This window comes from Camelus dromedarius, chromosome 6 (genome assembly GCF_036321535.1).
Source record: "Camelus dromedarius isolate mCamDro1 chromosome 6, mCamDro1.pat, whole genome shotgun sequence".
NCBI lineage: Eukaryota > Metazoa > Chordata > Mammalia > Artiodactyla > Camelidae > Camelus > Camelus dromedarius.
In genome coordinates this window covers 26,138,556-26,165,902 of record NC_087441.1, presented here as the reverse complement: position 1 = coordinate 26,165,902, position 27,347 = coordinate 26,138,556, and the positions used below count along the sequence as shown (strand labels likewise).

General features: G+C 39.8%; 1 protein-coding gene across 1 annotated transcript in view; it reads right to left on the bottom strand.

Moving 5' to 3' along the window:
- SGK1 (serum/glucocorticoid regulated kinase 1) overlaps window positions 1-24,393 on the bottom strand; it is a 105,950-nt gene extending 81,557 nt beyond the window's left edge. Inside the window, exon 1 of the mRNA XM_010988702.3 lies at window positions 23,977-24,393. Within this exon, the coding sequence (XP_010987004.1) occupies window positions 23,977-24,045 (69 nt within the window). The 5' untranslated portion in view covers window positions 24,046-24,393. The remainder of the gene's footprint in view (window positions 1-23,976) is intronic.
- Between the last annotated feature and the right edge of the window lie 2,954 nt (window positions 24,394-27,347).

Genomic DNA, 27,347 nt, shown 5'->3' with positions numbered 1-27,347 from the left:
CTTATCTGAGCATCACCAGAGGCCCCAGTGGCATAATTCACGCTCAGAGTTTCAAAGCCACTGGAGAACACCACCCTTCAGCATCCTGTCCTGACATCCATTCTCCACCACTGCTCAGACCTGTCCCTTGAGGTGAGCAGGAAAGCAGGTACTGTATAATCCCCTCCGGTTTTTACCTTCTGCATTCTCGAGGGCCTGTACCCCACTACTACTCTCCTGTCCCTGTATAGGGCCTGCTTCTCCAAAAAGTAAATGCACACATGCGTGTCATTTAGTGTAAACTGGGCACCCAGTTCTATGGCTGGATCCGGATTTCCAGCTTAGGGTTCGTCTGGGTCATTGTGCTGTATTTTCAATGCAGATCCATTCCTTTATATGTTCAAACATTTTTGAAGGCTATTATGTGTTAGGTGCTGTGGAGGCAAAAAAAATGTACAACTAAATGGGAGACAATGAACTATACTAAAGGCTAGTCATTTCTTTTAAGTGATACAGAGACCAAATTTGCTGAGAAACACATATTAGGAGCAATGGATTCAGACTGGCTGAGAGCAAGGAGTTGCTGAAGGGGTGGCCTTCCAAAATGGACTGTCTCACTTCACCAGCCATTTTCTTAAGACAAGGATGCTGCATACTTCACCAGACTCAGGGTGGACTCTAATGCATAAAACAGTAAGGAAGGTAAACATGAGGCCTCTTGGGGTGTCTTCAGATCATTCAGGCTGAAAACTAGTCTGCAAGAGGGGACATCTGACCCAGACTAGAAGGTCAGAGGTGAAAAGGTCCCAAGGGCTTACTTAGACCCTTCTTGTAGCTGTGAAAATAAAGGCTAATTAAGTTAAATAACTTGCCCAAATTAAATCCTTGGTTATAGTGAAAAGCACATGGCAAGCTGGGATTTAAATTCTGACTGGAACACTTGCTTTAAACTTGATCATGTTACTAAACTCTTCGAGCCCAACATCCGCATTTACCAAATGGAAATATTATCTAATTGATAGGACCATTGCAAAGACCAAATAAAAAATGTGTGACAGTTTAATATGCTCCTAATGAATGTTTATAACTTCCCTTTTTTGATCCAGATTGAGAATTAGAATTAAGAACTCTGACCTTCTCGGCTTGTGTTTTCTTATATATGCAACCTCTCCTCCACCTGGGTGAGGTTGTTATTGCCTTTCCCAAATCATCATCACCACCAACACTCACCACCATCATCATTATCACCTACCTCCAGAACAGAATAGTTATTGTGAGGATTGGTGAAGCTAATGTTTATGAAACACTTTGCAAACTGTATAAAGGTTTATACAAATTTACATTTTTATTAAAGATGACACTGTTTTGTAATAAGACTGTCACACTGGCTATCAAATATGCTAAAATCCTAATGATTGACTGAGACGTTTTTATTTGTTTTCATTGAATTTTTGGTGCCATATATTATCAACGACTATGGAAAACATAATAATCTATGAGTGATGCAATATCTGAGGTTACAGAACCTGAGTTTGATGTTTTTCTCCATTCTAGATTCACAAGCATTCAGGACTCAGTAAAATAAGGACTTAGTTTCAGTAAAAATGCTGTCAAATTTCTATCAATGATTCCATCAGTAATGTCCCAATACACTGAAAGCAGCTTTCTATTACTGAAGGCCTGCTGGGTTCAGGGCACTGGGTAATTATCACCTCTTACACATAATACCCCACAAGGTCAACATCATCACTATTTTATAGATAAAAAATACTGAGGCTCAGAGAAGTCACTTGACTTGCTTAAAGTCACACAGCAAATAAGATGCAGAATCCAGGTCTGACTTTTTTCAGAGTCCTATCACCTCCTGCTGCCTCTCCACAGAATGTGCTGGAGCTCAACAACAAATACACAAACACATTTTCATTCTAGCACCTGCCATATTCACTATGCTTGGTATAATTAAATAAATTATTTCTAACAAAATTTCTTTGAGCTTACTTAAATTTACTGAGAAATAAACAGAAAGAACACTCCACTAATACATATAATACATGGTATATTAGAAAGGAGGTTATTAGTTCTGGGTGTCAGTCACACCCTCTGCTTCCTTCTGAGGAAAAACCAGTAATGTGACTTTGTCAAACTGGCCACAATCGATTAAACCCAAACAAGGCACATGGGTTGGAACCAGCCTGCCATAGGCTGATGTCATCTCAGGAGAGAGACTGGGGTGAGAATTCATTTCATACTGAATCTTCAATAGCAACTTGACAAGCTGACACGCTTTTGAGGGGAGTTTGACTGGAGACATTCAGAGAGAACCCTTGGGTGGGGCGAGGGTGGAGACTGAGAGGAACCTAGATCAGCAGCAGGCATTTGAAGGGACAATGAGGAGCTGAGTTTGGTTAAAGCAGAAGGTGCCTAAGGGAGGCAGAGAGAAAATGAGCCCAGAGGAGAAGTCCAAAACGAACCACCTTTCCCAGGTATAAACCATAATATCTTGGAAATCGGTTTTTAAATTGGCAAAGAGTTGCTGCAAACCATTTTATGATGAAAAATACGTTTGTTCATCCTCAAAGTTCCCGTCACAGGAAAGGAGAATGTGGATGCAGAGTTGCCATGGGGGAACCTCCACGAACTGTAAGAAGAAGTGCTCTAAACCAGAAACCCGCCAACACAAAATAATTTGTAAAATTACAGATGTGGGACTGGGAAGTCCTAAATACTTTTTTGCTTTATACCAGAAATGCTTGGTATCTTAATCATTTTTTCTTTCTGTTATGTTTTCTATGCTCTTAACAATTTTCCTCAGTCCATGTCTCATCATTAAGGAAGACCACATCAATTCTAGACACTGTCCAGAGGCAGGAAACCACACTTTATTCCATCACTCCTAAACCATCATTCGTAATGCTCAGTGTCAGGATACCTATAGCAACAGATGTTAAAACACGCATAGTAACTACAAAGGCTCTTTTAATGTCAATTTAATTTAAACCTTAACCGCAGATTTCTTCCACAGATAACAGCGAGAAACCACAAAGATCCTCTTGTCTTCATGCTCTTTCCACACACTGCAATACAGGCTCTTGTTTTGGAAACAAAGAAATCGTCTGAATCAGCTGTCGTGGCCCAGTGTGTCTGCCATGGTCACACCGTGTCTGGTACATTAGCCGTTCTCAGAGCCGAGCGGGAAAACTGTCCCCCTCCCCACCTGTGATTTTCACTGTGGAGTTTTGACTACACATCTCAGATGGAAAGTAGGCAGTGTGCTAAAATTGCAAAGTACTTTAAAAAAAATACTTCAGAGAATGGCAATGCATTTAAACAACATTTATTAAATCTTTACTATGGAAAATCTAGCATGTTTCTTAGTTAGGGGCATAAAAAGATGCAAAATTGAATAAATATTCACTATTCAAGAAGCATATAGTCTAGAAGAGTGTTGTTCAACAGACATATAATGTAAACCACATAAGTAATTTAAAATGTTCCACTCGGAGGAGGGAAACAGCTCAGTGGTAAAGTGTGTGCTTAGCATGCATGAGGTCATGGGTTCAATGCCCAGTATCTCCACTCAAAAAAACAAAAAAGCAAAAGAGTTCCCAAATAAACAAATAAGCCAAAAAAAGTTCCACTAGCTACACTGAATAAAGTGTAAAAAAAAAAAAAAAAAAAGAAAGAAAGACAAGAAAAGTAACTTCAATAATATGATTTAATCCTATATATCCAAATATTACCATTTCAAAATGTAATCAACATGAAACTATCAATGAGGTATTTTATATTTATTTTCTCTCTCTTTTTTAGTTTTTTAAATTTTATATTCATTTTTTTTCAAACTGAGTTGAAGCTTGGATGTGTGTGTTACACTTATAGCACATCTCAATTCAGATTCGTCACATTTCAGGGGCTCAATACCCACATGCAGCCACCATATCAGACCCTACAGGTCTCGTCCTTGGAAAAGATAAGGGCATAAATGACTTTCATACAAGCTCTATCAGTTTTAGGGAGGGGAGGGACTTTTCCATGGAAGAGATGGCATTTGAAATTGATGTTGTAGATAATGGTTATGAGCTGGAGAGATGAAGAGTGTAGTTCACACCGAAGAAACTGCAGAAGCAGCAGCCTGGGGAGGAAAATTGTAGAAAATTGCAACTCTGTTCAATCAATGGAATTTCTCATTGTGCTGAGATTAATGACATAACTCCTTAAGGAGGTTTGTGAGGGTCTGTGGAGTTTTCTCACTTTACTTCCCAAATTGATCTCCTTCTTTCGAGCTCTCTGTCCCAGCCACACAGTCTGTATCCCTCTTCTCATGCATTCCCCACTTCTTCCCACCCAGATCTTTACATAAGCAGTGCCCTGCCTGAACACATCTGGTTTGGCTTCTAGCACCTAGCTTAGGGCTCAGCAGAGAGTCAGTCGTCAGTAAGTACACTGGAATAAACAAATGAATGATTGCTGGAGACATAAAGAAGAAGAAGAAGAGAAAGTGGGACAGGTCTGATGGTGGCATGTCGCTGAGGACCTTGGGCTTAAGGGTTTGTAACGCATTCTGGAGCAAGTCAGCACCACACCTGTCACTTGCATATTGCGCGTTCGTCTGCAGCTCAGCCGTGCCCGGGATAGCCTGGAGTGAGGAGAGACGGGTAGCGGAGTGCCCTGTAAGGAGCCTTTTGAAAGAGTCCAGATGAGGATTCATTGGACTGCAGGAGACCGGTGGGTGTATGCATTAGTTACAAAGCGCACCAAGAGAGCAAATCATTTCATGGAAATCTTACTCTTAGAGGTGAAAAGAGCTTTTGGCATTTTACAGATGAGGAAAGCAAGACTCAGGTAAGTTAAATCACTTGCCTTTAATTCTACCTTAGAACTCATTTCTTGGCACAAATGAATTTCATTATTAAAATACAGCCTGGGAATAGATTACATGGTATAGGAGGACGGATCATTTTTCAAACATGAAATTAAGTAGATACAGAAAAGTGGAGAAAAGGATCCAAAATGCATCTGAATTATGGAAGAAATGACTTTTAAAAGCTTTTGACACTAGTCCTCACTGACCTTAAAACCCAGCAGCTGATACCATATTCAGTCAAGGGCTCTAAGTCCTCAGTCACTTAAATATTTCCATTTTCTAAGAATGTTAGAAGTGCTACTAATCCATCTTCACAATGATCGAAGTGTCCTCTTTGACAGAATTAAAAAAGACCCGAAGAGGGAAATTAATGGCACACCATGGTCACGGAAACTTATTTTCTAAGTCATATGTCATCTTTATAATTAGATAACTCGCTTGTTTCTAGGCTGTGTTCTCAGCTAAACTCTTTTTTTTTTCCTGTGTGTCTCAGAAGATGGTGAAAAGAGGGAGAGGATATTTTTATTTATTTACTTTTTAAATTAAGAAAAATTGGGGGAATAGTTAGGTTTTCTTTATTTATTTTTGATGGAAGTACTGGGGATTGAACCCAGGATCTCATGCATGCTAAGCACACACTACCACTAAGCTATACCCTCCCTCAGGAGATACTATTTTTAATATTCAAAGAAGTAAGGTTCGAGAATCTATGCTTTAGGATCTAGACAATACAAGATGACTCATAATTTACTGGTTTCCAATAAGCTGTAAAAGTCTCACTATTTCATTGAGAAAGATTTGTAGATTTTAAAAGTCTCAAACAGTTATGACTATCTAAGCTAACATTACAAAGGAGTAACAGACTGAATATTTCATGAGGCTTTGCTGGTCATAGTATCCCTTAATGATGAAACCTTTAGGTTAGAGGCAAACAAGAGTATTAGAAGGTCTGTTTGTTTATTAGTCAAACTACCTTCAAAAAGAAAAAAAAGCCCAACTAGGCTGTATGGTTGACATTGCAAAGCCAAAACAGCCTTGATTGGATAGAAATTTCACTTTATAATCGATTGTTTTGATGTTTCATGAATCAAACTTTGATATCAAACCTTTAAACTTCAAGATTTGACAACATTTACTTTAATAAAACCTTGTATTTTAATTAAAAAAAAAAAAGAATAGAAGTGAGACGACTTCCTAAAAGATTACAATTAGACTTAGACTCCCCATTGATTATCTTTTTTGAGTCCAGAAAGGTAAATAGGATAAAGCTAAACTCTGGGAAGCATGGATATTAAGATGATTTATGAGGCCATTAGAGACATAAATCAGATATAATTATCTGATTTTCAAAAACGAATCATAGTCACCTCCTCAAATGGCCTCATAAATTCTTCGATGACGCACGGCAGAGCAGTGCTTATGTCATGCTGAAAGTGGGCACAGAAAGATAAATGGTCCAAGTGACAATCTGAGAAGCCGGTGGTCTTCCTGAGGACTTCCCCAATGGACTGTGTGCTTTTCCCGGAGGCACAAGGGGAATGAAAGGTGTCCAGCTCTTGGGAATTTAGCAACTCATTTACCTTGGTACCCACGGATGATCAAATGGAAGATTTATGTCTTCCTGAATCTTCCTCCAAACACGTGATTTGTGCCTGTAGCTCAGGTCCTGAGCAGAAACTAGTGAGAAATCCTGTAGTGGTGAGGTCTAGCTCAGCCTCTTACTTACTAGTCCTTCCTCCTCCCTCCTTCACACTGTTACTTTGCTCCAGCACATTTCCCATCTAATATCGTGTGTTTAACTTTTTCAAATTGGGATGAAATATATATAAAATAGAATTGACCATTTTCACCATTTCTAAGCGCACAGTTCAGTTCATTCGCATTGTTGTGTGATCATCACCACCATCCATCTCCAGATGCGTCTTCCTAAACTGAAACTCTGTCCATATTAAACAGTAATTCCTCATCCTCCAGTCCTCCCACCCCAGCCCCTGGCAACCACCATTCTACTTGCTGTCTCTGAATTTGCCTACTCTACGTCACTTGTAGGAGGAATCACATAGTATTGTTCTGTTGTGACTGAAGTGTTTTACTTTCTAAATTTTGTTTAATGACTAGCTCATTTCACGAGTGTGTAAGCATCTGGGTCAGGAATTTCTTTGTGTGTTATTCTCTGCTTTATTTCCAGTGTCTAGAGAATCCTTGGGACCTAGTAGAGTCAGAATAAATGTTTGTATGAAGGAATGGTTCAGGATGGCATGCTGCTAAAATGGGGTGAGAATCAGACAACGTTGAACAGAGGACTACTGAACACTTCCACATGTTGGGCACGGTGGGTAAAAAAGGGACAAAGCCATAGGGCTGGCCTCAAAGAGCTTTCATGTGTGTTAGAGTCAAATGGTTGAAAGGTAATCTTACCATAGTGAAATCAACCCATAACGGAGGAAAGTCCACTGTTAATGAGACAGACAGGAAGTGCTCCCAGTCTTGGAGGATAAGGGAAAGGACTTTCGAGTGCTAACTTTAAATCCCACCCTAAGGACGAGTGAGTGTTGGCCAGTTCAAGAGTGCGGAGTTCAAGGTTAGAGGAACATTCTAAGGAAGGGGAACAACTATAGGGGCTCTTGACATTTTGAGCCTTGAGCCCTTCTCAGAGTCTGTTGAAGCCTAAAGGTCCCTTCCGAGAATAAGTTTCTAATGAATAAAATAAAATACATAGGATTACAAAGGCAATTGATTACATTAAACAACAGCAAAATAAAAAAATTTAGTACTGTATAAATATTCAGTACTATATGTGATTATTTCTTAATGTGTTAGAAAACGAGGTCTAGATAAAAGCTAATAACTACTGTAATGATAATCATATGTGATATATTGTGATATTTTCATCAATTGTCATGTGATATGAAAATACATGTGATTTCTTTCAGTGATGAAGTTACAAGTCCTGGTAGTTATTGGTTACATTCATAATTGGAGGAAGAACAAAATTTCAGTTGGAGGTTAATGAAAATAAACATGTAAGTTTTTCCACCCACGTTTCTGAATTCTATTCATAGACATCTCTCTCTGTAAGGGATCTGTAAACGCTAGGCAAAGAACCCCGGGACTGGTGGCAGGATCATGTGGATGGAGAAAATGAAGTTACTCAACATGCTTGGAGAACGGAATTCAGTGGATGAGGAAGGGGGAGAAGAAAGGGAAAGAGATGAGGGGTGAGGGAGGCAAGCAAGAGCCCCATCTTAGTAAACTTTATACACAAACACTAAAGAATTCAGGAAATATCAAGTATCAACTCGTATTTTAGAAAATTCTTCTAGACTGCAGCTGGGACGGTTCCATCAGGCAAGACCAGCAGCAGGAGGCCAATTAGGGGGTGGTGTCATTTCTTCAGAGAAGGATGGAAGTGGCGTGAGCTAGGGAAATGGCAGTGCAGACTCTCAGTATGCAAGGCAAGTGGGAGGCAAAAGCTATTTAGAAGATGGAACATATGAAAAGGAATATGTGTATGTATATGTCTGACTGAAACTTTATGCTGTACACCAGAAATTGACACAACATTGTACACTGACTATACTTCAATAAAAAAAGTGGGGGCGGGGGTGGATCTTAGTTAAGAGGACAGCAGGAATGTGAAAAGAGGCAGTGTTTTCTCTTTAAAATTTTTTCCATGCTAAAAAAAAAAAGAATTGAGAAAAGTGGATTCTCTTCTACTCCTAGACTAAAGAATCTTACAATGCTAGGGTGATAATAAAGAACTCCGTTTCAATTTTTTGAAATTCCTGCAGTAAGAGAAGGTGAGCATAGAATGCCCAGTGAAAAAACACAACCGTTGCTAGAGAAGTGATGTGGTGTAATGGAAAGAGAATCTCAAATCTCATCAACTGATATGGCCCTTCTTATATGTGTGACCATGAGGAAGTTACTTAACCTTTCTGATGCCCACTATTTCTGTTGGTAAAGCAAGGCTAAGGATACCTGCATTCCTGAGTTGTAAGACACAAGGGAGAAAGAAATCACTGAACATGTTCTAAATTGAGTGCTATGAAAATGCTACCTGTGCTAGTATGTTATAATCAATCAGTAGAGGGTAATTACTATAAGTCAGTATTTACTAACAGTTGAAGAAGCATTTGAAGAAAGTAACCTGTGTAATTCCTAGCAGCTGGTTAAGTGTCACAGATCACGTGGAAATACGTTTGGTCCTGGAAAAAAAATGTAGAATTTAGCTAAGTGTAGGGTAAGGGTGAGGGGTGGGCAAAAGTAGGACTTTTTGGGTGGAAGAATGATAAAAATGAAGAGATGGAGGTCCAATGTATTCCTGAGGTAATAAAGGTGGAGGGTTAAACCAAGGAGTGTGGGTTATCAGGTATAAAGTATTCTGAATGTGTCCAGAATATGGAGGACTTTGAACACCATCCAAAGTGGTCAGCTGACATCACAGTAAAACCTGTAAAAAAGATGGTCTCTAACATTATTTTATACTTGTTTAATAAACCACTTTCAAAAGGTTACTTGATATGGGAAAAAAAAAGATTTCCAATTTGGAAATACTCAGTGTTGGGATACATCTGTTAATTCTAGTTTCAAAGAAAGAATTAGGCTGTTTCCTTCTGATAGGGTTTTGGAGCCTCTGGTAGCTTTTCCAACCCCTGTAATTTTTTTTCTGCTTTGAGGTAGGTGGGTGTGAATAACATAATTTAAGCTAAAGCAAATTAGCATTGGCCGTTCCCCAGAGGGTCAAAATACCTCAATTCTTTACAGAAGTAAATGCTTCTTTAATTCAAAAAAAGAAAGTAAATCAAGAAAAGGAGAAAAACAAGCCATAACAGTAAATATCCAAGAGGGTAACAGAATTTATTGCCCCAAAGAAGGAACTCGACTTCTAATGTCAAGTTGGGCATTTCTCTTTAAGACTCTAGGGAAGTTCTCTCCTCTTTCACTGCCTTTTTTTTCCCCTCAGGAAAACCTCACTGCTATAATCTGACTAAAGTCCTGTGACTTCTTCATGGGACAGTCAAGGAGATGAAGGGCAAGGAAGAGTAGATTTGGACATGAGAGTAAAAAGGCTTTATTAAAGAGTCCAAAAGATGGTGGGTGGTGGTTTACACCAAGGCTCTGGAGATTAAGAGATGGGGAATTAAAAAAAAAAAAATTGTTTTAGAGGTAAACTCAGTAGGATGTGCTGATGAATTCATTACATTGATGACAGAAGAAAAGAAAGAGGAATAATTCTGAGATTTCTGGCTCTAACAAATGAATAGATGGCAATTACATTTACTGAGCTGGGGAGAATTGGGAAAGAATAAAATTAGGTAAGAAGGAAAATCCAGAGTTCAATTTTTGAACATGATTAATTCAAGGTGCCTATAAGACATCTGATTGGGAATATTAAGCAGCCAAGTGGGAATAGGAACAGGCATTTAGAGAACTGATACATTTCAGGAAGACATATGGGTTGTATTTAAAGCACAGGAATGAATAAATTTGTATGTTGCAAGAGAAGGAGGAAGGGGAGAGGTGGTGGAGGGTATGGGAAAGTGAGAGGATGGCGAACCAGAGTGAGAGAGAAAAGAGAAAGAGATGGTGAGAGCGGGAGACCGGCTAATTAGCCAATGACTGTGCCTGGGCTACTCCCATATGCCCACAGGGTCCCGTAGGATAGAGAGGAGAAGCCTGAAAGGAAACTAAGAAATAACCCAGAGGTAAGAGGAGAGCCTGGACAGCGCTGTGCCAGGCAGGCGTTCATGGAGGAGTGGTCCACAGGGAGGCAAACCGAGAAAGCGGAAATTAAGATGATGGATGAGAGTCCACATGACAGAAGTGCTATGGAAGAGTTTAATCTCAGAAGTCAGGCAGAGGGATGAAAATGCCTGGCAATTCAAGTTTTTTAGCCTTTTATAAGAAATATTTTCATGGAGGGGAGTGATAAAATGAATTTTAAAGATCATCTGAGTGCTCACGAGTTACATGGGTTATGATTCAGAATTTCAGATGCATGTCAAGTCTTGATTTGGCAATGCAAGGCAGATTAGAAAGTAAAATCTGGCATTAAATTTGGATCGAATGTCATTAATAAGTGATTATCTGTTGGACGTAAGGGTTTGAGTTTCTGTTCTTCCTTCAGTGCCTTGTGCACATAAAGCTAAAAAAGCAGAGTAATTTGGTGTCACTTGATTTAATGAGACCCTGTGCGAATGAAATATTATTTCAGCAATGAAGCCGGACAACTGCAGTTGCTCCAGGGAGAAGTTTCTATAGAAGATAATTAATTGTGTTCACTAGTTCCTAACCCCCTGGAAACGTCTAAATAACCCAGTAAAACTGTGAACCTGCTGACCATCAGAGGTCTTTTGAGAAATGACCTTTAAGCAATAAAATCCAAAAGCAAAGAGGTTTTATAGTAGCATGTCTATAAGTAGACTCATGAGTAAAATCACAACTTATACTATAATGAAAAGCATAGAAAGGTAGGCTGGAAAGGTAGGTCATGATTTTGAGGTCTGTCTTGATAATATCTAATATGTTTAGAGTGCTTAGTATGTCCCAGGCACTGCAGCTAAATGCTTTCCACGCATTTTGTCATTTAATCCTCGTAACAGTTCTAAGAGGTAAGGGTTGTCATGAAACCCCTTTTACGGATAAGCCAGTAGGCTTAGAACATTAAATAGCTTGCCCAGTGTTACAAAGCTTGTAAAAATGCAGCTAAGAATCCAACTGGGTTTGTCTGATCCCTATTAGGAGTCCTTAATAGCTTTCACCCATGGGTGTTTCTTTGACTTTTAAGTGTAACTGAAAATGTTTTGATTTTAAAAGTTTTTTAGATGCATTCAGTACAATTGGATTCAATTTGGAAAATTATGCTATGCTTCAGTGGAATAAACAGAAACATTCAATTGTAGTAAAAGTAAATTGTCACTCTTTCCACTGAAAGGTGGAGTTTATTCCTCCCCATCTTGAACATGAGGTGGCCCTGTGGCTTTTTTTAACAAATCAAATGCAGTGGAAGTGACACTGTAGAACCTTCAAGGATGGGCCTAACAAGATGGGCAGATCCCGCTACTCTCTTGAATCACATCCTCTTAGAAGCCAGCAGCCCTATAAGAAGTCTGGCTGTCTCAAGCCCATGAGACTGTGAGGAGTGCCACGCTACTTGGAGAAAGAAAGAGGCCAACAGAGAAGCAATGAGGCACCAGTCAGGAGAGTGACGCTTTCTTGGACTTTCCAGCCCCGCTAAGCCAGCAGCTGAACGCAGCTGAGGAATGATCCAGCCAACATCATGGAGAAGGGCCATCCTAATGAGTCAACGTGAATTCTTATTCCATAGAATCATAAGCAAAAAAAAAAAATGTTGTTTTGATCACTAAGTCACTAAATTATTTAAAGGTATTTTATTATGCAACAATAGATAAATAAATTTAGTACAGTTTGGTACAATTTGGAAAAATATAATCTAGTTTGGTGGGACAGAGAGTAAACATTCCTAGGCTTTTTCTCTTCTACGTTGAGACCAAGTAGCTTATGCTATATATCTGAGATAATAAATCAACAGTTTAAAAGTTAGCTCTGTGGTCCAATGGTTAATTTCATTAGGACTGAGGCAAGCAGTATTTTCAAGATGAAAAGCTAGTAAACAAGCACTTCATGGTTTAGAACTACATTTCTTCTGTGTGTGCTGTGTATCATCATAGTAATGCGTTTATGTAATCATTATCCACTTTTAATATTTGGAACTTGTCCTTGATAGGTCCCTTTGTTTATTTATTTATATTACATGCCTTCTATCTCACTATTAAGACCACCTGAGACAGATTGACAATGAGATACACGAAGCAAGAGAGTTAAAATAAAAACACAAGATCAAAACCAAATTCAGTAACTGAGAAATCATTGGTAAAGATTTCTCTAATTTGTTCACTGAAATTTACTTTTAAATTTAGCTTTGAGTTTCCTGGCAACTGAGGCAAACCTGTGGGATTATATCATGCTAACTGTGATTTCCTTCAGAAAAGAAAAATCCTTAACCTACTGCTAAATTATAAGGGCAATTTATTATGTGGTTCTTCTCCCAGGGAACAGTAAATGATAGAAAAGAAGACGGTTTTGAAAGAGATGTCACTGAGAATACAAATGCATCTCAGACATGGAGTCTTAACATAAGCCTCCATTTAAAACAAAGAAGAATAAAGTGTAAAGGACTTTTAATTTCAATGTGGGCTTTCAGGTTAACTCCTTTCTCTTCTTCCTCATAATCAGAATTTCATAATATCCTATCTTTTTATTTGTTTCAACAGGATTTATTGATAACTCTCCAGGAACCAAGCACTGAGGATATAACTGGAAGCCAAAGAGAGGGAAGGTTCCTACCCTTATAGAGATCATAGTCCAGGAGGATATTAATTAACGTTAAGGACATTAATTAAATAGCTACACAGATATGTGATTACAGATTGACAGTTGCCATTAAAGAAAAAAAAAAGTACAGGAAGTTATAAAGAGTATGTAACCAGGAGATGTGATCCAAGTTCCTGGGAATGGGTTAGGATGGGGAGACTGAAAGAAAATATAATTTCAAAAAAACCCCGAAAAACAAGAAAATGTAATTTCTTATATCTGCATTCCTACCACAATGCCTAAAACATACAGGTGCTCAATTCATGTTGGCTGTTGATGATGATAATACAAGGGGAAAAAAAAGGAGAGCTTCAACGCTAATTTTGAATCTATTGCTTGAAGGATGATGACTTTAGAAAGAAAGGCACCATTAGAAATTTTCATTGCTCTGATTTTTGGATAACACAAGAGTTAACTGTAAGATGCTAGATTAAAAAAAATTACACATTCTGAAATTCCGTCTAACTGAGATTAAGTCTGAAGGGTTAGTCTCAAATGTCCGATTTAATGTGTTTGTTTTGTCCTGGAAAACTAATTATTAGCCATGGCTTCACCACCTTATTGAGTGGCAAGGTGAGAAGATAACGCCCCTTTTACGTAAAAGCAGACTAATAGACAAATAAATTAGATATGACTGCTTTGCCGAAGCTGATAACCAAGGCCCTGTATACAGTAAGTTCCAGGTCCTAGTTCTTACTATGTAACATTTAATCTTTGAGGCTAAGTGGTTGGGAGAGAAAGCAAGTATATTGATGTTCTTTGGAGACATTCATTTACAGGTCATTATTACTTAGTTGCCAGCTCTTAAATGCTATGTTGGGCATCTTATCAACCACGTAGCTCCTCAAGCTCTACTACGTAATATTTAGCAGCACTTTTCCCCCCAATTACTACTGAGTTCCCACATCCAACACATTACTATCTTTTTAAAAACATATTCCTGTGTACCCAGCCTCTCTGTCTCACCTGGTACTCTCCAGTGTTATAGCTTTTCTGTAATATCTTATGTTTCCTAGAATTTACTAATAACTTCAACATTGTACCTTGGAGCCCATCTTATTAGGGAGGCTCTTCCATTTCAGATATAACTGAAGCTTCAATGGTAAGGAGAAAAACCTCTGTGATGGGTTGAACTGTGTTCCCCTGGCCCAAATTAATATATTGAAATCCTAATCCCAGAATCTCAGAACGTGAATTTATTTGGAGATAATCTTTATAGAGGTAACCAAGTTAAAATGAGGTGGGCCCCAATCCAACATACTAGTGTCCTTATGAGAAGGGAAAATTTGGACAGATAGATACAGAGGGGAGATACATAGCAAAGACAGCCATCTACCAGCCCAGGAGAGAGGCCTGGACCAGATCCCTCATTCCCCAAAGCCCTTAAGAGGAACCAACTCTGCTGACACCTTCCTCTGAAACTTGCTGCTTCCAGAAATGTCAGGCAATACATTTCTATTGTTAAGCCACTCAGTTTGTGGTACTTTATTATGGCAGCCCTAACAAATTAATACAAACTCTAGGTCCCCATGAAAATTGAAGAGAGTTTCTGGAAGCTTCTCTCAAAACTCACTCAGAGATGAATTAGAAATTTCAGTGCCATAAATGTCTTTGTGATCTCTTATCTCCTTAAGCTTCGTCATTCCATTATAAACATCTTCAGAAAACTACTGATAGATGCATTAATCTTTTCTTGTTAATCACTGTAAAACTGATGTACAAGTTATGGGTATTCATAAATCAAGCCCTCAACTTGTTACAAGGATTTAAAAAAATCATTTACATCTAGCACCATAAAAATGCAAAACTGTATATACTGTATCTTCTTTTTCTTTTTCTTTTTTTGAGTAAAGGTTGATTTATTTAGAGAGATACATCAAAGGGCAAGAGAAAGGCCACAAGGTGATGGGGTTGGGTGCTCAGATTAGAGTAAAAGTAGGTACACACTCCATAGACAGAGTGAGGGCTGTCTCCGAAGAGGGAGAGAGTGAGGGATGGCGGAAGGCACCGTGTTGCCAGTTTTTATGGGCTGGGTAGCTTCATATGCTAATAAGTGGAAGGACCAGTCTAACTAGCCTAGGGAAGGGGCTGGGATTCCCAGAAAGTTGGCCATTTCCCACTCTTTGACCTTTTGTGGCTTACGCTGCATTTTCTTTATCCATTCATCTATTGATATGCATTTATGATGCTTCCATATCTTGGCAATTATAAATACTGTTGTTAATAGCAGGGTGTATGTATCTTTCTGAATTCTTATTTTGTGGTTCGATTTATTCCCTTAATAACTACGTAAGTTTAAAAAGCTGAAGCTCTAAACGTTCTTAGAAACAATGAACAGTACATATATGTAAATTAAAAAATATGTGCAGTATATTGTGTATATGTATTTATATGCAATACATTGTATCTGTGCAGTCAAATTGTAACAATTCTATCTAATAAAACTGAAAAAAGAAAAAAAAAAAGGAGAAAAAAAAAAAAGCCAAACACTAGAACCCAGTTTAGAAAGCTCAGTGCTCAAATCTAGTTCCTACCAAGCCTGAGCAAACAAACACATCATTTCGTTACCTGCATTAGCATATTTTATTCATCAAGGTCTTGGGTTCTAGTTTTCCCTCAGTCTTACTTATTGGAATGCCGGACGGCACTACCTGAAAGCAGTGGAAATCACATCAAGATTTTCTTTAAAGTCTTACTTCCTCTCTTTATCAGTATCCTCTCTATTTAACCAAATAATGACATCACAATTACACGATACCTCCTCCCAAGCCCTTTGATTTAATTGTTTGTATTGATTTGTTAAACATATATTACTGATATATGTTTACTACACATAGATATTGTAGTACCATGTACCAGGCACTTGGACCAAGCTGTGAACAACACAGACAAGATCTTTGCCCTCAGGGAGCTTATATTCTAGGTTTCAGAGAAGCTATATGAGACTGTAAACAGAGTTCAGTGTTTAATGTCTTTGCTTTTACACTACCTTTCTACTGTTTTGCTACTTAGCTTTACTTAGATCTTTTTAACCACTCTAGAAGCTATATACTCAAGTTTTTTTTTTTTTTTATATTTTTCTCCTACCATATAACCCAATTTATACTGGTCTACAAAGATTCAGGATTCAAAGGAAATTCAGTCAGTTTTCAGAAAGATCATTCTATGGAAAAGATGGTATTTGTGACTAAAAAAGATGGAAAATATATCTTCTTATTTATTCTTAATTCTCAAACAAGTCACTTAATTTTTTTTTCCTTCTTGGTATAGTTTCATGTTGGTTCTACAGAAACTTGAGCATTAAAATGTTTTAACTATTTTGGGGCCCTTTTTATCTTGCTATTTCTAGAAACTAAAATCTGAGCTGTCAGTGTCTTCCATCCTGGCCGATTTCACTCTCACGGACTCAGAGATGACAAGATATTCCTGAAGCCACTGAGTTAGTAGTTTCCATGGAACATGCGTCTAGGAGTGTCTCATGTCAGGCTTTTCTCTCTTTGACCTTGATGTGAGCTTATCCTCCAAAGACAGGAGAAAGAGATGGGGGAGAGGGATACAGGGAGAGGAGAAGAGAAAGAGAGAAAAGAAAAAGAAAAAGGGAAAGAGGAGGAGGAGACAGAGGAAGAAAGAAGAGAAAAGGAAAGAACAATGTGACCAGTCATTCCCCAAACAAAGGCATTTTGGGTGAGTGCCCTGACCTAGGAAGAGAAAAGAGACCAAGGTGACCCTGATGCTATAAAAATAGCTAAGCCAACTCTTCCCAGAAAAATGCCACAGCAGGCTCTGGAAAGCAATTAGAGCAATATTTTGGCATCTTGCACCACCAAGGGGAAGACTCTCCTACCGCCCTAGTTACAGCCTTGAGTTTCACTTCCCTTTGTTGTAAATACTTATGAAATCATTTGAGAATGCTGCGAAGAAATAGGTGTGAAAGAAAACAAACTCTAACAGCAACCCTCTCTGCAAAGCCGGAGCCGCTGCAGAAGCGATCCCGAGCAGCACCTAACTCGCCGGGCTGTCTGCTCTCCCTCGTGGTCCTCCTCCCACCTCCTTCTCTTCTTCCTCCCACATATCATCTCTAAAGATTTGCCAGCTCACTGTGCCGCCTGCCAGAGAAACCTGGCCAGTTTCTGGATCTGCCTGCCCTTAGACCAAGGACTTGGGGAGGTCACTGCAAGTGCCCTTCACGTCCTGGACAGGGCAGAGGCATTGAAACTAAGGGCCAGAGCAGCCTGCCTTCCTGCTGGGAGGGATGCAGATCTCCAGAGAGCTGGTGCACACGGCTTCAGTTAAAGCTCTTTGGGAAGCTGTTTGCCCTGTGAATTTAACCTTCTTAAACCCCATGGAAGGCATAAAAGTCCTTATCCCCTGCTTGGTGGGGAGCCAATGATTCCAGGCTCCAAGCTAGGAACTAAGGCTCTATTCAGCAGGCAGGAAGCAGCCTCCCACTGCACGTCAGGAGACTTCTTACCCAAAAATGTTAAGAATGTTGATATCTACTATTTAACTTTTTGGACTTACTTCTAAAAAATTAACTAGTGTGCATTAAAAATAAAATCACACTTTAAAAAGATGCCTTCACAGTATTTCCTCTAAAGAAATATCTTTAGCTTTACCTAAATTACTGATTAAGCTTTTCTGTTGATTCAATTCCTGTACAGTTCTTCCCCGTATGCTTTTCTAATCAGAAATCTTCAACTGAGGACCTGTGTTTCAGTGGCTCTCTCCACGCCCCACTGTAGACTTCCTTTATCTTGTTACGCATTTACAGGTTATAAAATATGGGTGTGCTCAGGACGTTGCTGACTCCAGTGTTATATACGGCACTGACACGTTAGCACCAGTTTATCAAAAAATGAAACTTTCAAGGAACCCTGCTACACTTTCCATTCAAAATATTTTCCAAGCGCTGTATTGTAGCAGGATGAGAGCCTAACTGTCCTAGGGCTTTCCTGAGAGCTGCTGGGGTGACAAACATCTGATACTCCTCACCTGCGTTCTGTGGTACCCAAGTGTAATCCTCTAGCCTAGCCAAATCTAGCCACTCTCTTCTCCAGTCTAAACCCTCTAAGACTCAGCTATCAGACCTTGAGTTCAATTTTTCTTCACACTCAGTGGCTCCCAGACCACACTGAAAAATGAGGAAAAACAATAATTGAATAAATGTTTTAAGGATTCTAGGTGGGAGAGTACATGATGCAGAACTGTATTGTACTGAAGTCAGTGATTTCTGTTAAAATCAAACCAAAAGAGATGAGTGAATCATGACTACATCTGTCTTGTTAGTCCTGATAGGAAAAGAATTACAGAAAAGATGTTGTGAGGTGGGCAGTGATCACTGAATGAGCTGAGGTCAAGTTTCCCTAAGCAGCTGCCAGCTGTTAAGGGTAGCAACAACTTGTCTTTGAACAAGATTTAAGTTATTTTTCAAAGTCTTTATTTATATATAATCCATATTCAAACACATAATTAGAAAGCATTTGATTCCTAAGCTATTAATCAAGACAGAAGAAGTGGGGAGGAGGAGGACACGGCAAAGATTTTGGGACAAGTTAATAAGGGACTTGTTCATTTGTTTTTTTTCATAATTTCATTGAACAAATATGGTGACCAGTAGAGGATCTAGTGAACAAGGTAACAGATTCTCTGTCCTCAAGGACCTTCCTGCCGTATCGGAGCTTCAGGTGGGTCCTAATATTACAGCACAGTGTGACTGGGGCCATGTACTATGCTGTTGAGTGAACACAGGAGGGACTCAAACAGATCAGATTTTAGCAACTTCTAAAGAAAGCAGAGTAGAAGCCATTGGAATCATCACTATGGTTTCAGGAAGTATGATCAAATAAGTCTTGGAGAAATCAGAGACACACTTCTGATTTGTTGGGAAGTATTCCTACCTCCCTCAGGAGTCACGTGGGAAACAATTCCGTAGCGATGACCACATGACCACCCCACCACACACGTGTGTAATCCTCTCTGAATCGTCTTCACAGGTAATTTCCAGTGGGGAGAGCCAACCCTGCAGCAGTGTTCAACTCTTAGCAGAGCACTCCAGTGATGCAAATGGAAATACTAAAGTTGACTGCCTGAGTTGGATTCTGGCTACACCTCTTCCTAGCACCATGACCTTGGACCAGTTCCTTAACCTCTCTGACCCTCAGTTTCCTTGGCTGTAAAATGGGCATGATGGAGCGATGTGAGGATGACTCTAGTAAAGTGCTACCATAGTAAGGCTGGACCCTTAGTAAACACGCAGTAAATGCCAGCCCTCTGAGAAGACATCGAGGGCTTCACCTAAGAAAAGAACCTTTGTTATCATCCCAATTCAGATGCTTTAAGCAGACATAATAGAACAGTAAAGGGAAATAAAACATAAAGGGAGCAGTTTATGGGACAGTTGTGGAGAATAACCACTTCGGAGAAGGTTAATTTCACTTCTCAGCTCTGCTAGAGTAAACATCATAACCAGGTTGAAAGCCTTTGCTTTGTTCCTGATGAGTTTTAGAGAAAGGAGAACCCTAAGGCTGTCAGACCTCTCCAAGTCTCCTCTGACCATGTTGGGTTGTTTAAAGACACAGAGAGGATGTGCAGTGGTTAAGGATACAGACTCTGCAGCCACACACTTTGATCCCACCCCTGACTTTGCCACAAGCTAGCTGTGTGACTTTGGACTTCCTTCACCTCGGTTCACCTTTCCTTTTTCATCTGTGAAATCGGGATAACAGTAGCATCTTCCTTAGGATTTTCATGTTTGAGAATTTAAATATGTAATAGACTGAAGCCTCTTAAAACAGTGTTCAGCAATCTTAGTGCTGCATAAGTGACAGTTAATATGAAATGTATTGTTAGTAAGGAACAGCACAAGGAATTGTGCAAATGTGCAAAATCATGACATATCTGAGTTGAGACAAGTTTGACAGGAGATGTCAAAGTTGGTGGTCATGAGGCAGTTAGCTCTATGAAGACAAGAACTGGGTTTTGTTCCTACTCTATCTGCTAAAAAAAAGAAATGAATGAATGAGGCATGAAGCACTGAACTTGTTTGAGAACATAATAAAGAGGACAGCACATTTCATCTGGATGTGAAAATTCTACCAGTGAGGGATGGCTTAGCCTCCTTGAAGTCTGAGTAGGTGCTTTACCTGCCAGACACTCAGTTTCCTCATCTTTAACATAGGGAGGTCGACGAGAGGATTTCTAAGGTTCATTTCAAATCCAAAATTCCATACTGGCTAGTTTTCCTTAGAAATTTTACAAAAGATAACTTAATTATGTCCATAGAAATCTTTTTTTTTTTTTTAACCTACTTAAGGAATTTCCAAAATGGATTATCAAGTCAAAGATAATGTCATTTGTTGGTGTTTTCTGAGTCATAGTGCAAGAATCTGAACCATGGAACAAATCTTTAAATCCATGAAAATGGATTATCTTTGGCACAATTGATAACTTTTTAAAGCTCTGGGATTGTGAGAGTGTAAGACTGATAAGGACATTTTCCCATTCATCTTAAATGAATTTTCAGAGACTTTAAGAATAAAACATAATCCATAGGCATCTAATGTTAACTTATCGTTAACACGTTAACACGTAGAGAACGAAAGTAGAACTCTTATCGAGTTTGGCTGAGCAATCCTCAACTAAATGAAATTAAGCTGATTTAGTTGAGCTTTTAAGACGTGAGGGTAGAATGCATTAGTCCAGAGGATTTGGAGAACAAGCACAGGGACTGTCTTTCTTCAGATCATGTTCCTAGAAGCTGGGTTCCCGGAGCTGCCTCAGTCACCACTGAGGGTTGGACAGGAGCTTTGAGATGCTTGTCTGCTGAGGACTGGCTGCCTTCGTAGCTTTTGTAAATTGGGTAATGGCATCAAGATTTCACTTGAGGAGAAAAAGATACTGCTATAGGGGAGAAAAAAAAAGTGGGGGGAGTGTGTGTTGAAATAGACATTCTGGATTTAGAATATAGGCTTTGGGTCAAAGAAAGTTTAAATGTTGGCTCTGTTACTTTTTAGCTAAGGGATGTTGGGCTGGTTGTTTAATCTCTCTAAGCCACACTTTGTACATTTAATAACTTTTCTTACTTCATAGGGAGACTGTGAGAATTAAATAAGATAATACATGTAAAGCACTTGACCCATAACTTCTAGAACACAGCACTCAATAAATGGTGGCTACACTTATTCTGCTAAATGCATCATAGGGCAGATCATCCACATCCTCTGTCAGCAACATTTTGAATTTTCTCAGAGGCACAGGAAACACTAGTTAAGCTTTGTGTAATCAAAATCTGGGTCCTAACCTCCATATTTTTAGTAAGCCCTAAAAAACCTATGTGTGTGTGTGTGTTCTTTTTTTTCCCCCAAGATCTATTCATTAATTTAATGTGGGCACCCAACAAAGGTTCACTTTGTGAGACTCTCTAGCTAGGTTAAAAATAAAAATATGCAGAAATGTGTGGAACTTCAACAATAGAATAGAGAGAAAATGGATTATTCTTAGCTGAAAACAAAGACATTCTAGTATATGAGTGTGTATGCAAATATATAGAAAAGGTCTGGAAAGTATAGATACCAACAGGGTTAACAACCTCTGGGGAAGGAAGGGAGATTAGTGAGGAGGTGGGGGTTACCTGAGTATTGTCTTGATGTTTTACACATTTACCTATTAGCTGTGTAATTAAAAACTCCAAACAAACAAACAAGCAAAAGCCAAAGCAAAGTCATGGTACAAACTGGAATGAACTTTCAGAAAAGAGAACTCATGGACAAGAATCAAGGACTTTATCCCTTGGGGCAATCCAAACTTGACACAAAGTAATATTCTGCTTAGTTTCCATCCTTGAGCAGTCAGGACAGGAGGATGGGGGATTTCTGATCTTATCTCCAGTAAGTGACAGACCCAGGTTCGAAGGCAGATGAAACTGCCAGCCAGATATCTTGGTGTAAAGTTCTCTCTCTCTGCAAGTACTCAGATTTGACATCAGTACCCTGGCTAGTTCTTTGCAAAACCCAGGTCTAAGGAGGCATCAACAGAGGCACCAAGAAAAAGCTATTGGTAAATTATGGTTTTAAGCAAAAAGAAACCAGATGGTAAATTAATACAGTTATTAGTATATTTCCATAGCAAGGAAAATAAGAGAAAACCTTAAAAAAAATTGACTTGACAGCTACTTGGTTGTTAAAGATACCTGACTAAGGAGTTTTTAAGTCTCACCCTTGCCCCTATTTCCCCTGGTACCACCAAATAAATTAATTAATTAAAAGAGAGTAAAGAGTTTAAATACTGAATTATGGTCTATGGCACTTTTTTTTTTATTAGCAAAACATTTGTTTACTGTTGGAAATTAGTATTCACAAAAGGCCCTTTCCTTGGAAAGAAATATTTTGGCTACAGGGGAAACCAAGAAACATGGTGGACTCTGAAAGGCTGCAGTGACTTACTTTGATTTAGCTGGAGTCCCCTCTAGTTGGGCTCCAGGAGGAGTGGCCAGGACTCGGTAGGTCTGGCTTTGGTTTTAATGCTTATGTTTTGGCTCCTGGACTTCAGGGAGGATTTTGCGTTACAGATGAGAACTCAATCACAGGCAAGTGGAAACCCGTGTTAGCCCTCTGGCTGGACCTGGCATGCTGGGTCTAGCCCAGCCTTCCCATTCCCAGCTTGCCCATTTGGTGCAGGAGGGAGTCCAGCCCAGAGTGTCATTCATTGTGTTCTGCTGGTGGATAAAATGAAGGGCTGGGCTTCAGAATGGACCTGAATGAAGGGACAGAAGAATGAATGGAGAGAGACCTTTTGATGGACTTGCCCTAAAGTCCATTAAACAGGCTGGGATAGCTGGGGGCTGGAGGAAGCTTCTGTGACTTAAGAAACTCTCCAGAGGGTGTCAGTCATCAGTCACTTAATCATTCATTTTGTCTCTCCCAGTTGTGTATAAATTTGCAGATTTACGCAGACCACCGGTGTGACCATTACAATGAACTGAGTTCATTTTGAGACACACACAAAAAAGGACCTCAACCTTTTCTTCTCATTTACAAGCAATGTGACTTTCATGCTGTGAATAGAACAGGCATTTAAGAAATAAACATATACAGCAGCATAACCTCACATTATCACTTGAATTCAGACCGCCCACTAAAATAAAGGCGGTCATACTGAGGAACATTGAGGCAACTTGAAAGAGAAGGATTTAAAAATGCTTGATTCCACCATTTCTGGAAAAGGTCATTCTAGTCCTTTGCTATTTTTACCCAGTAAGTTATTGGCTAGATGGCTTTGGGAAGCCAGACGCTGCTGATGTTGACGAAGGAAGATGATAATGCAGCACTTGAGACTGAGTGAATGAAAGATGTGGGAAAAGTTGAACCCTTCAAAGATAAGAGCGAGAGCGCGCTACTGAATTAGTCCCTGACTGAATTACCAGCGGTAACTGTACCCAGGCTAATTCTCTTGGAAACTGCTTGTAATCTTGTGGCTTTGACTGAGGAACTCTCATTCCCAGCTCAAACCCTCAAGACATCCCAGCCCAACCCCCTCCTCCCAAAGCGGCTCTTCCTAGGCGCCCCCACCCACAAATTTGCATCAAGGCAGGTAGATTTCCCAGCCGGACCACTGCTACCAGAAGCACGGTTTCCATTCAGGGTTCTGCAACAAAATCGTAGGCTTACCTCGGGCAAGCAATCAAAGGCATTTGAGAGAAGAGCAGAAAACAAAAGAAACAAACAAAAACCTGTCCTTACCCGCTTCTTAAAAAACTGGAAGGCTGAGCACTTCTTGACTGGGAATCCATTCATGTCTTTGTTTACCATTTTCCACAGTGGGGAGTTCACAGTTATAGATCCAGGGTGGCACCCGCCTGGTCAGTGCATCTGGTTCCCGGTTTGCCTCCTGGAGATAGTTAACGAAGAGCGGGATGGAGAATCTAGCGGGGCTCAGGTCTTCACCCACACATTCTGCAGCACCGGCTACTGCAGCAACCGATTCCCACTCTCAGTTGCCGCGAGCAGCGGCTTTTCTTTTTCCATCGTTGCTCCGAAGCGCAGGCATCACCGCTGCAGGACCCCGGGATGCAGCGGATTCCGGGGAGAGGCTCCTGCTGCTGCCGAGCGGGAGAAGGGCACCCTCTGCGCGCCCCCAGCTACCTGGCGGCTCTGCGGCGGGTGCGCCGGCAGAGTCTCTCCGCTCCAGGTGATGCGCTTCTGGAGGCTGCTCCAGCGGAGAGCTGGTTTTGACTGTGCAAGTTCCAATGGGAGCTGTAGTTAAGCAGCTGAGAGGAGTAAGAAAGAGCAGAAGCCAGAGGGAGGGAGGGAGAGCCGCGCCAGAAAAGCGGAGGGAGAGAGAAAGCTGGGCTGAAGACGCAATTCATGAATAATCTGAGCAGCGGATGGAGAGAAGGCAGCAGCTCAGGACGCACCGAAAAGCAGTTGACGCCCCTTGGGAGGGTCACTTCAAGAGCTTTTTTCTTTTGTTTTTGTTGTTAGGACCACTGAAATCAGACTTTCGTATAAAATGTAGAACGTTTTTATTTTATGCTCATTGAAATTCTGTTGATACAGAATGAGGGGGGAAAACGCCTCTCAATGGAAATTTAATCAAATTTATTCCTGATCTGTTCAAATGTGGAAAAAATGAAATAAAGCGCAAGTGCAGGTATAACAATGGGTGCTCCCTCACTACGTAGGACCTCTTCTAGTCTCCTCTTCCTACTTGTCAGAATACAGTGGGCAACTGAAGGTAATTGTGTGTGTGTGTGTGTTCCGTTAAAGAAGTCTGTTGAAAAAAAGAACACAATGGGCACATATACGAAGTATTTTATGCAAAAAAATACAAGGAGCATTACCAAAAAGTATTAGTGAATCCATTTGATGGAGAGGAAGGACTCACAGTGAATAAGAGAGGAGAGCGTTTCTTTCCTAAAAAGTGAAAATCTACTCCCCCCCCCCCCAGTTTTACTCAATGTTATTCTTTGCAAATTAAATTCACTTCAAAAAGCCAAGTAATTTGTTTTTGGCCTATTTTCCCATTTTTACTTTTCTATGTTGATACTCATGGGGATTTTTAAAAATTAGAGTTGATAGCTAAACAGAGTAAAGAAAATAATCTTGGCATCCCATTGGGCACTGCGGCAACATCCGTGTGCAGCTTCCCGCCAGTCTCCTGGCCTCACGGTGCCTGTCCATGAAATGGAGGCACTCACTCACTCATTCTTTCACTCATGCCTTTATTTAGTCGTTCACCTGTTTCCTGTGTCATTCCACGTATGCATTAAATCAAGTCCAAATGTAGCAAGTGTCCCCAGGATGCAGAGTCTTTTCAATGTCACCACAAAGGAATATAATGAGGAATAAGGGAAAGGCACAATGTCCACGATAAAACAAATGGCTAGCTCATCAAAAACAATACTCCTAACCACTGTTAACATATTTACAGGGCAGTCTATGGCAAGAAGAGAAACATACAGGTTAACTGGGGAAGAGATACACCTATTTCATTGAACTGGAGTATAAATCTTTATAGCTGGACCAGGTTTGGGGGGAATAAGAATGAAATCTTGATAGCTAAATGCTTTGAGATTCTCATAAGAAAAATGCAACACAACCAAATGATGGCATTATGATCGAGGGAAAATAAGCAATTCATTTTGAAGAGATATGTTAAGTTGTTCAAGATGCAAGGCTACATTACTTAATCTCCAATCTTGATAGCTTTTTGTGGTTCTTCTAAAGAGTTCATGTAAAATTCTGGTAGTTCGAACAGAATTTTTGAGGATGGGGGAAGTGTCCCCTCTGTTATAAGTCCATGCATTTGTCAAAACTCATCAGACTCTATATACAATAAGGCAAATTTTGCTATAGGTAAATTACAGTTTAAACTTGATTTAAAAAAAAAATCATGACCATTCAGGTTCTTTCCTGTTTCTCACCTTGCCTCCCCCCTAAAAGTATTTTAGCAGCTCAAGTTTCAGTCAAAAATAGGAGGGCCTCTATCCTATTGGAAGTAGAAGGTAGGGGCCTTGCCTTGGTTCCACTGGTCCAGCATGCATACTGGTTTGAAGTGCACTGTATGTCTATTTGGGATGAAGGAGGGATGGTTAATAGAAACCATTGAGGAGGAGATGAAGATAAAGTTAAATCCGAGCCCTCCTCCCCACTATATGCCACCCCTTGGACATGCTGTCACTGTCACTGAGTCTCTGCTAGATCCTATGGAAGGCCCTGTGAATACAAATATCAGTAATTTTTGTCCCTAAGGAAGTCACAGCCTAGTGGAGAAACACACACTGTTGGAAGAATGATATATTATAGATCATTATATATGTACAAGTATGAAACTCATCTTAGTTTGGAGGCGTGGCAGAGTGGCTTAGAGTAGAGTCTTTAAGAATGAATAGAGGCTGGCCAGAAGGAGGAGAAGAAGTACAGGGCAGGGGTTCTGGTCTGACCAGGTAGCCTATCATTGGGACTGTATTTTGGTCACTGTAATAAAACAGCAATCGGTTAAATGCACTGTGTTGGCTTCCCAGGGAAAGGAAAGCATCTCTGATCTCTCTATTTCCTCTATTTTCATAAATAAGGCTGCTTGCAGGAAGGCTCAGAGTAACTAATCTTTACTAAATGTCTCCTTTACTAGGCTCGTTAATACTTACAAAGGAGCACAGACCACTGCTGATGGGAGAAAGGAAACCAACTCCTGGACTCTTATAATATCCTGTTTACACAGGTGACTTGTTTTAATGTCAATAATTTACTTACTTACCTTCTTTTTTTTTTTTTTTCTCTTATTAAACATGCTTATTCACTTCTGTAGCCCCAACACACAGTGGAGCCTGGGCCTTGTGAGGCTTTCAGGGAATGGTTTTTAAATGAATTAAATAAAAAATTTTGTAAAGCTAACAGCCGTGACCCTGGCACCAGGCTGTGTGTAAGAATTGTTAAATATCTTTGAGATTCTTAAACCATTAAGTAAACTCCCATCATAACTAAGGTGCTGAGCTCTAGTTAGAGCCGATGACCTTTAAGTCTCATTTCTTCTTTAAGCTTCAGTGACATTGCTATCCTGGGATGACACATCTTTTTTTTTTTTTTTTTTTTTTTTTTTTTTTATTTTATAA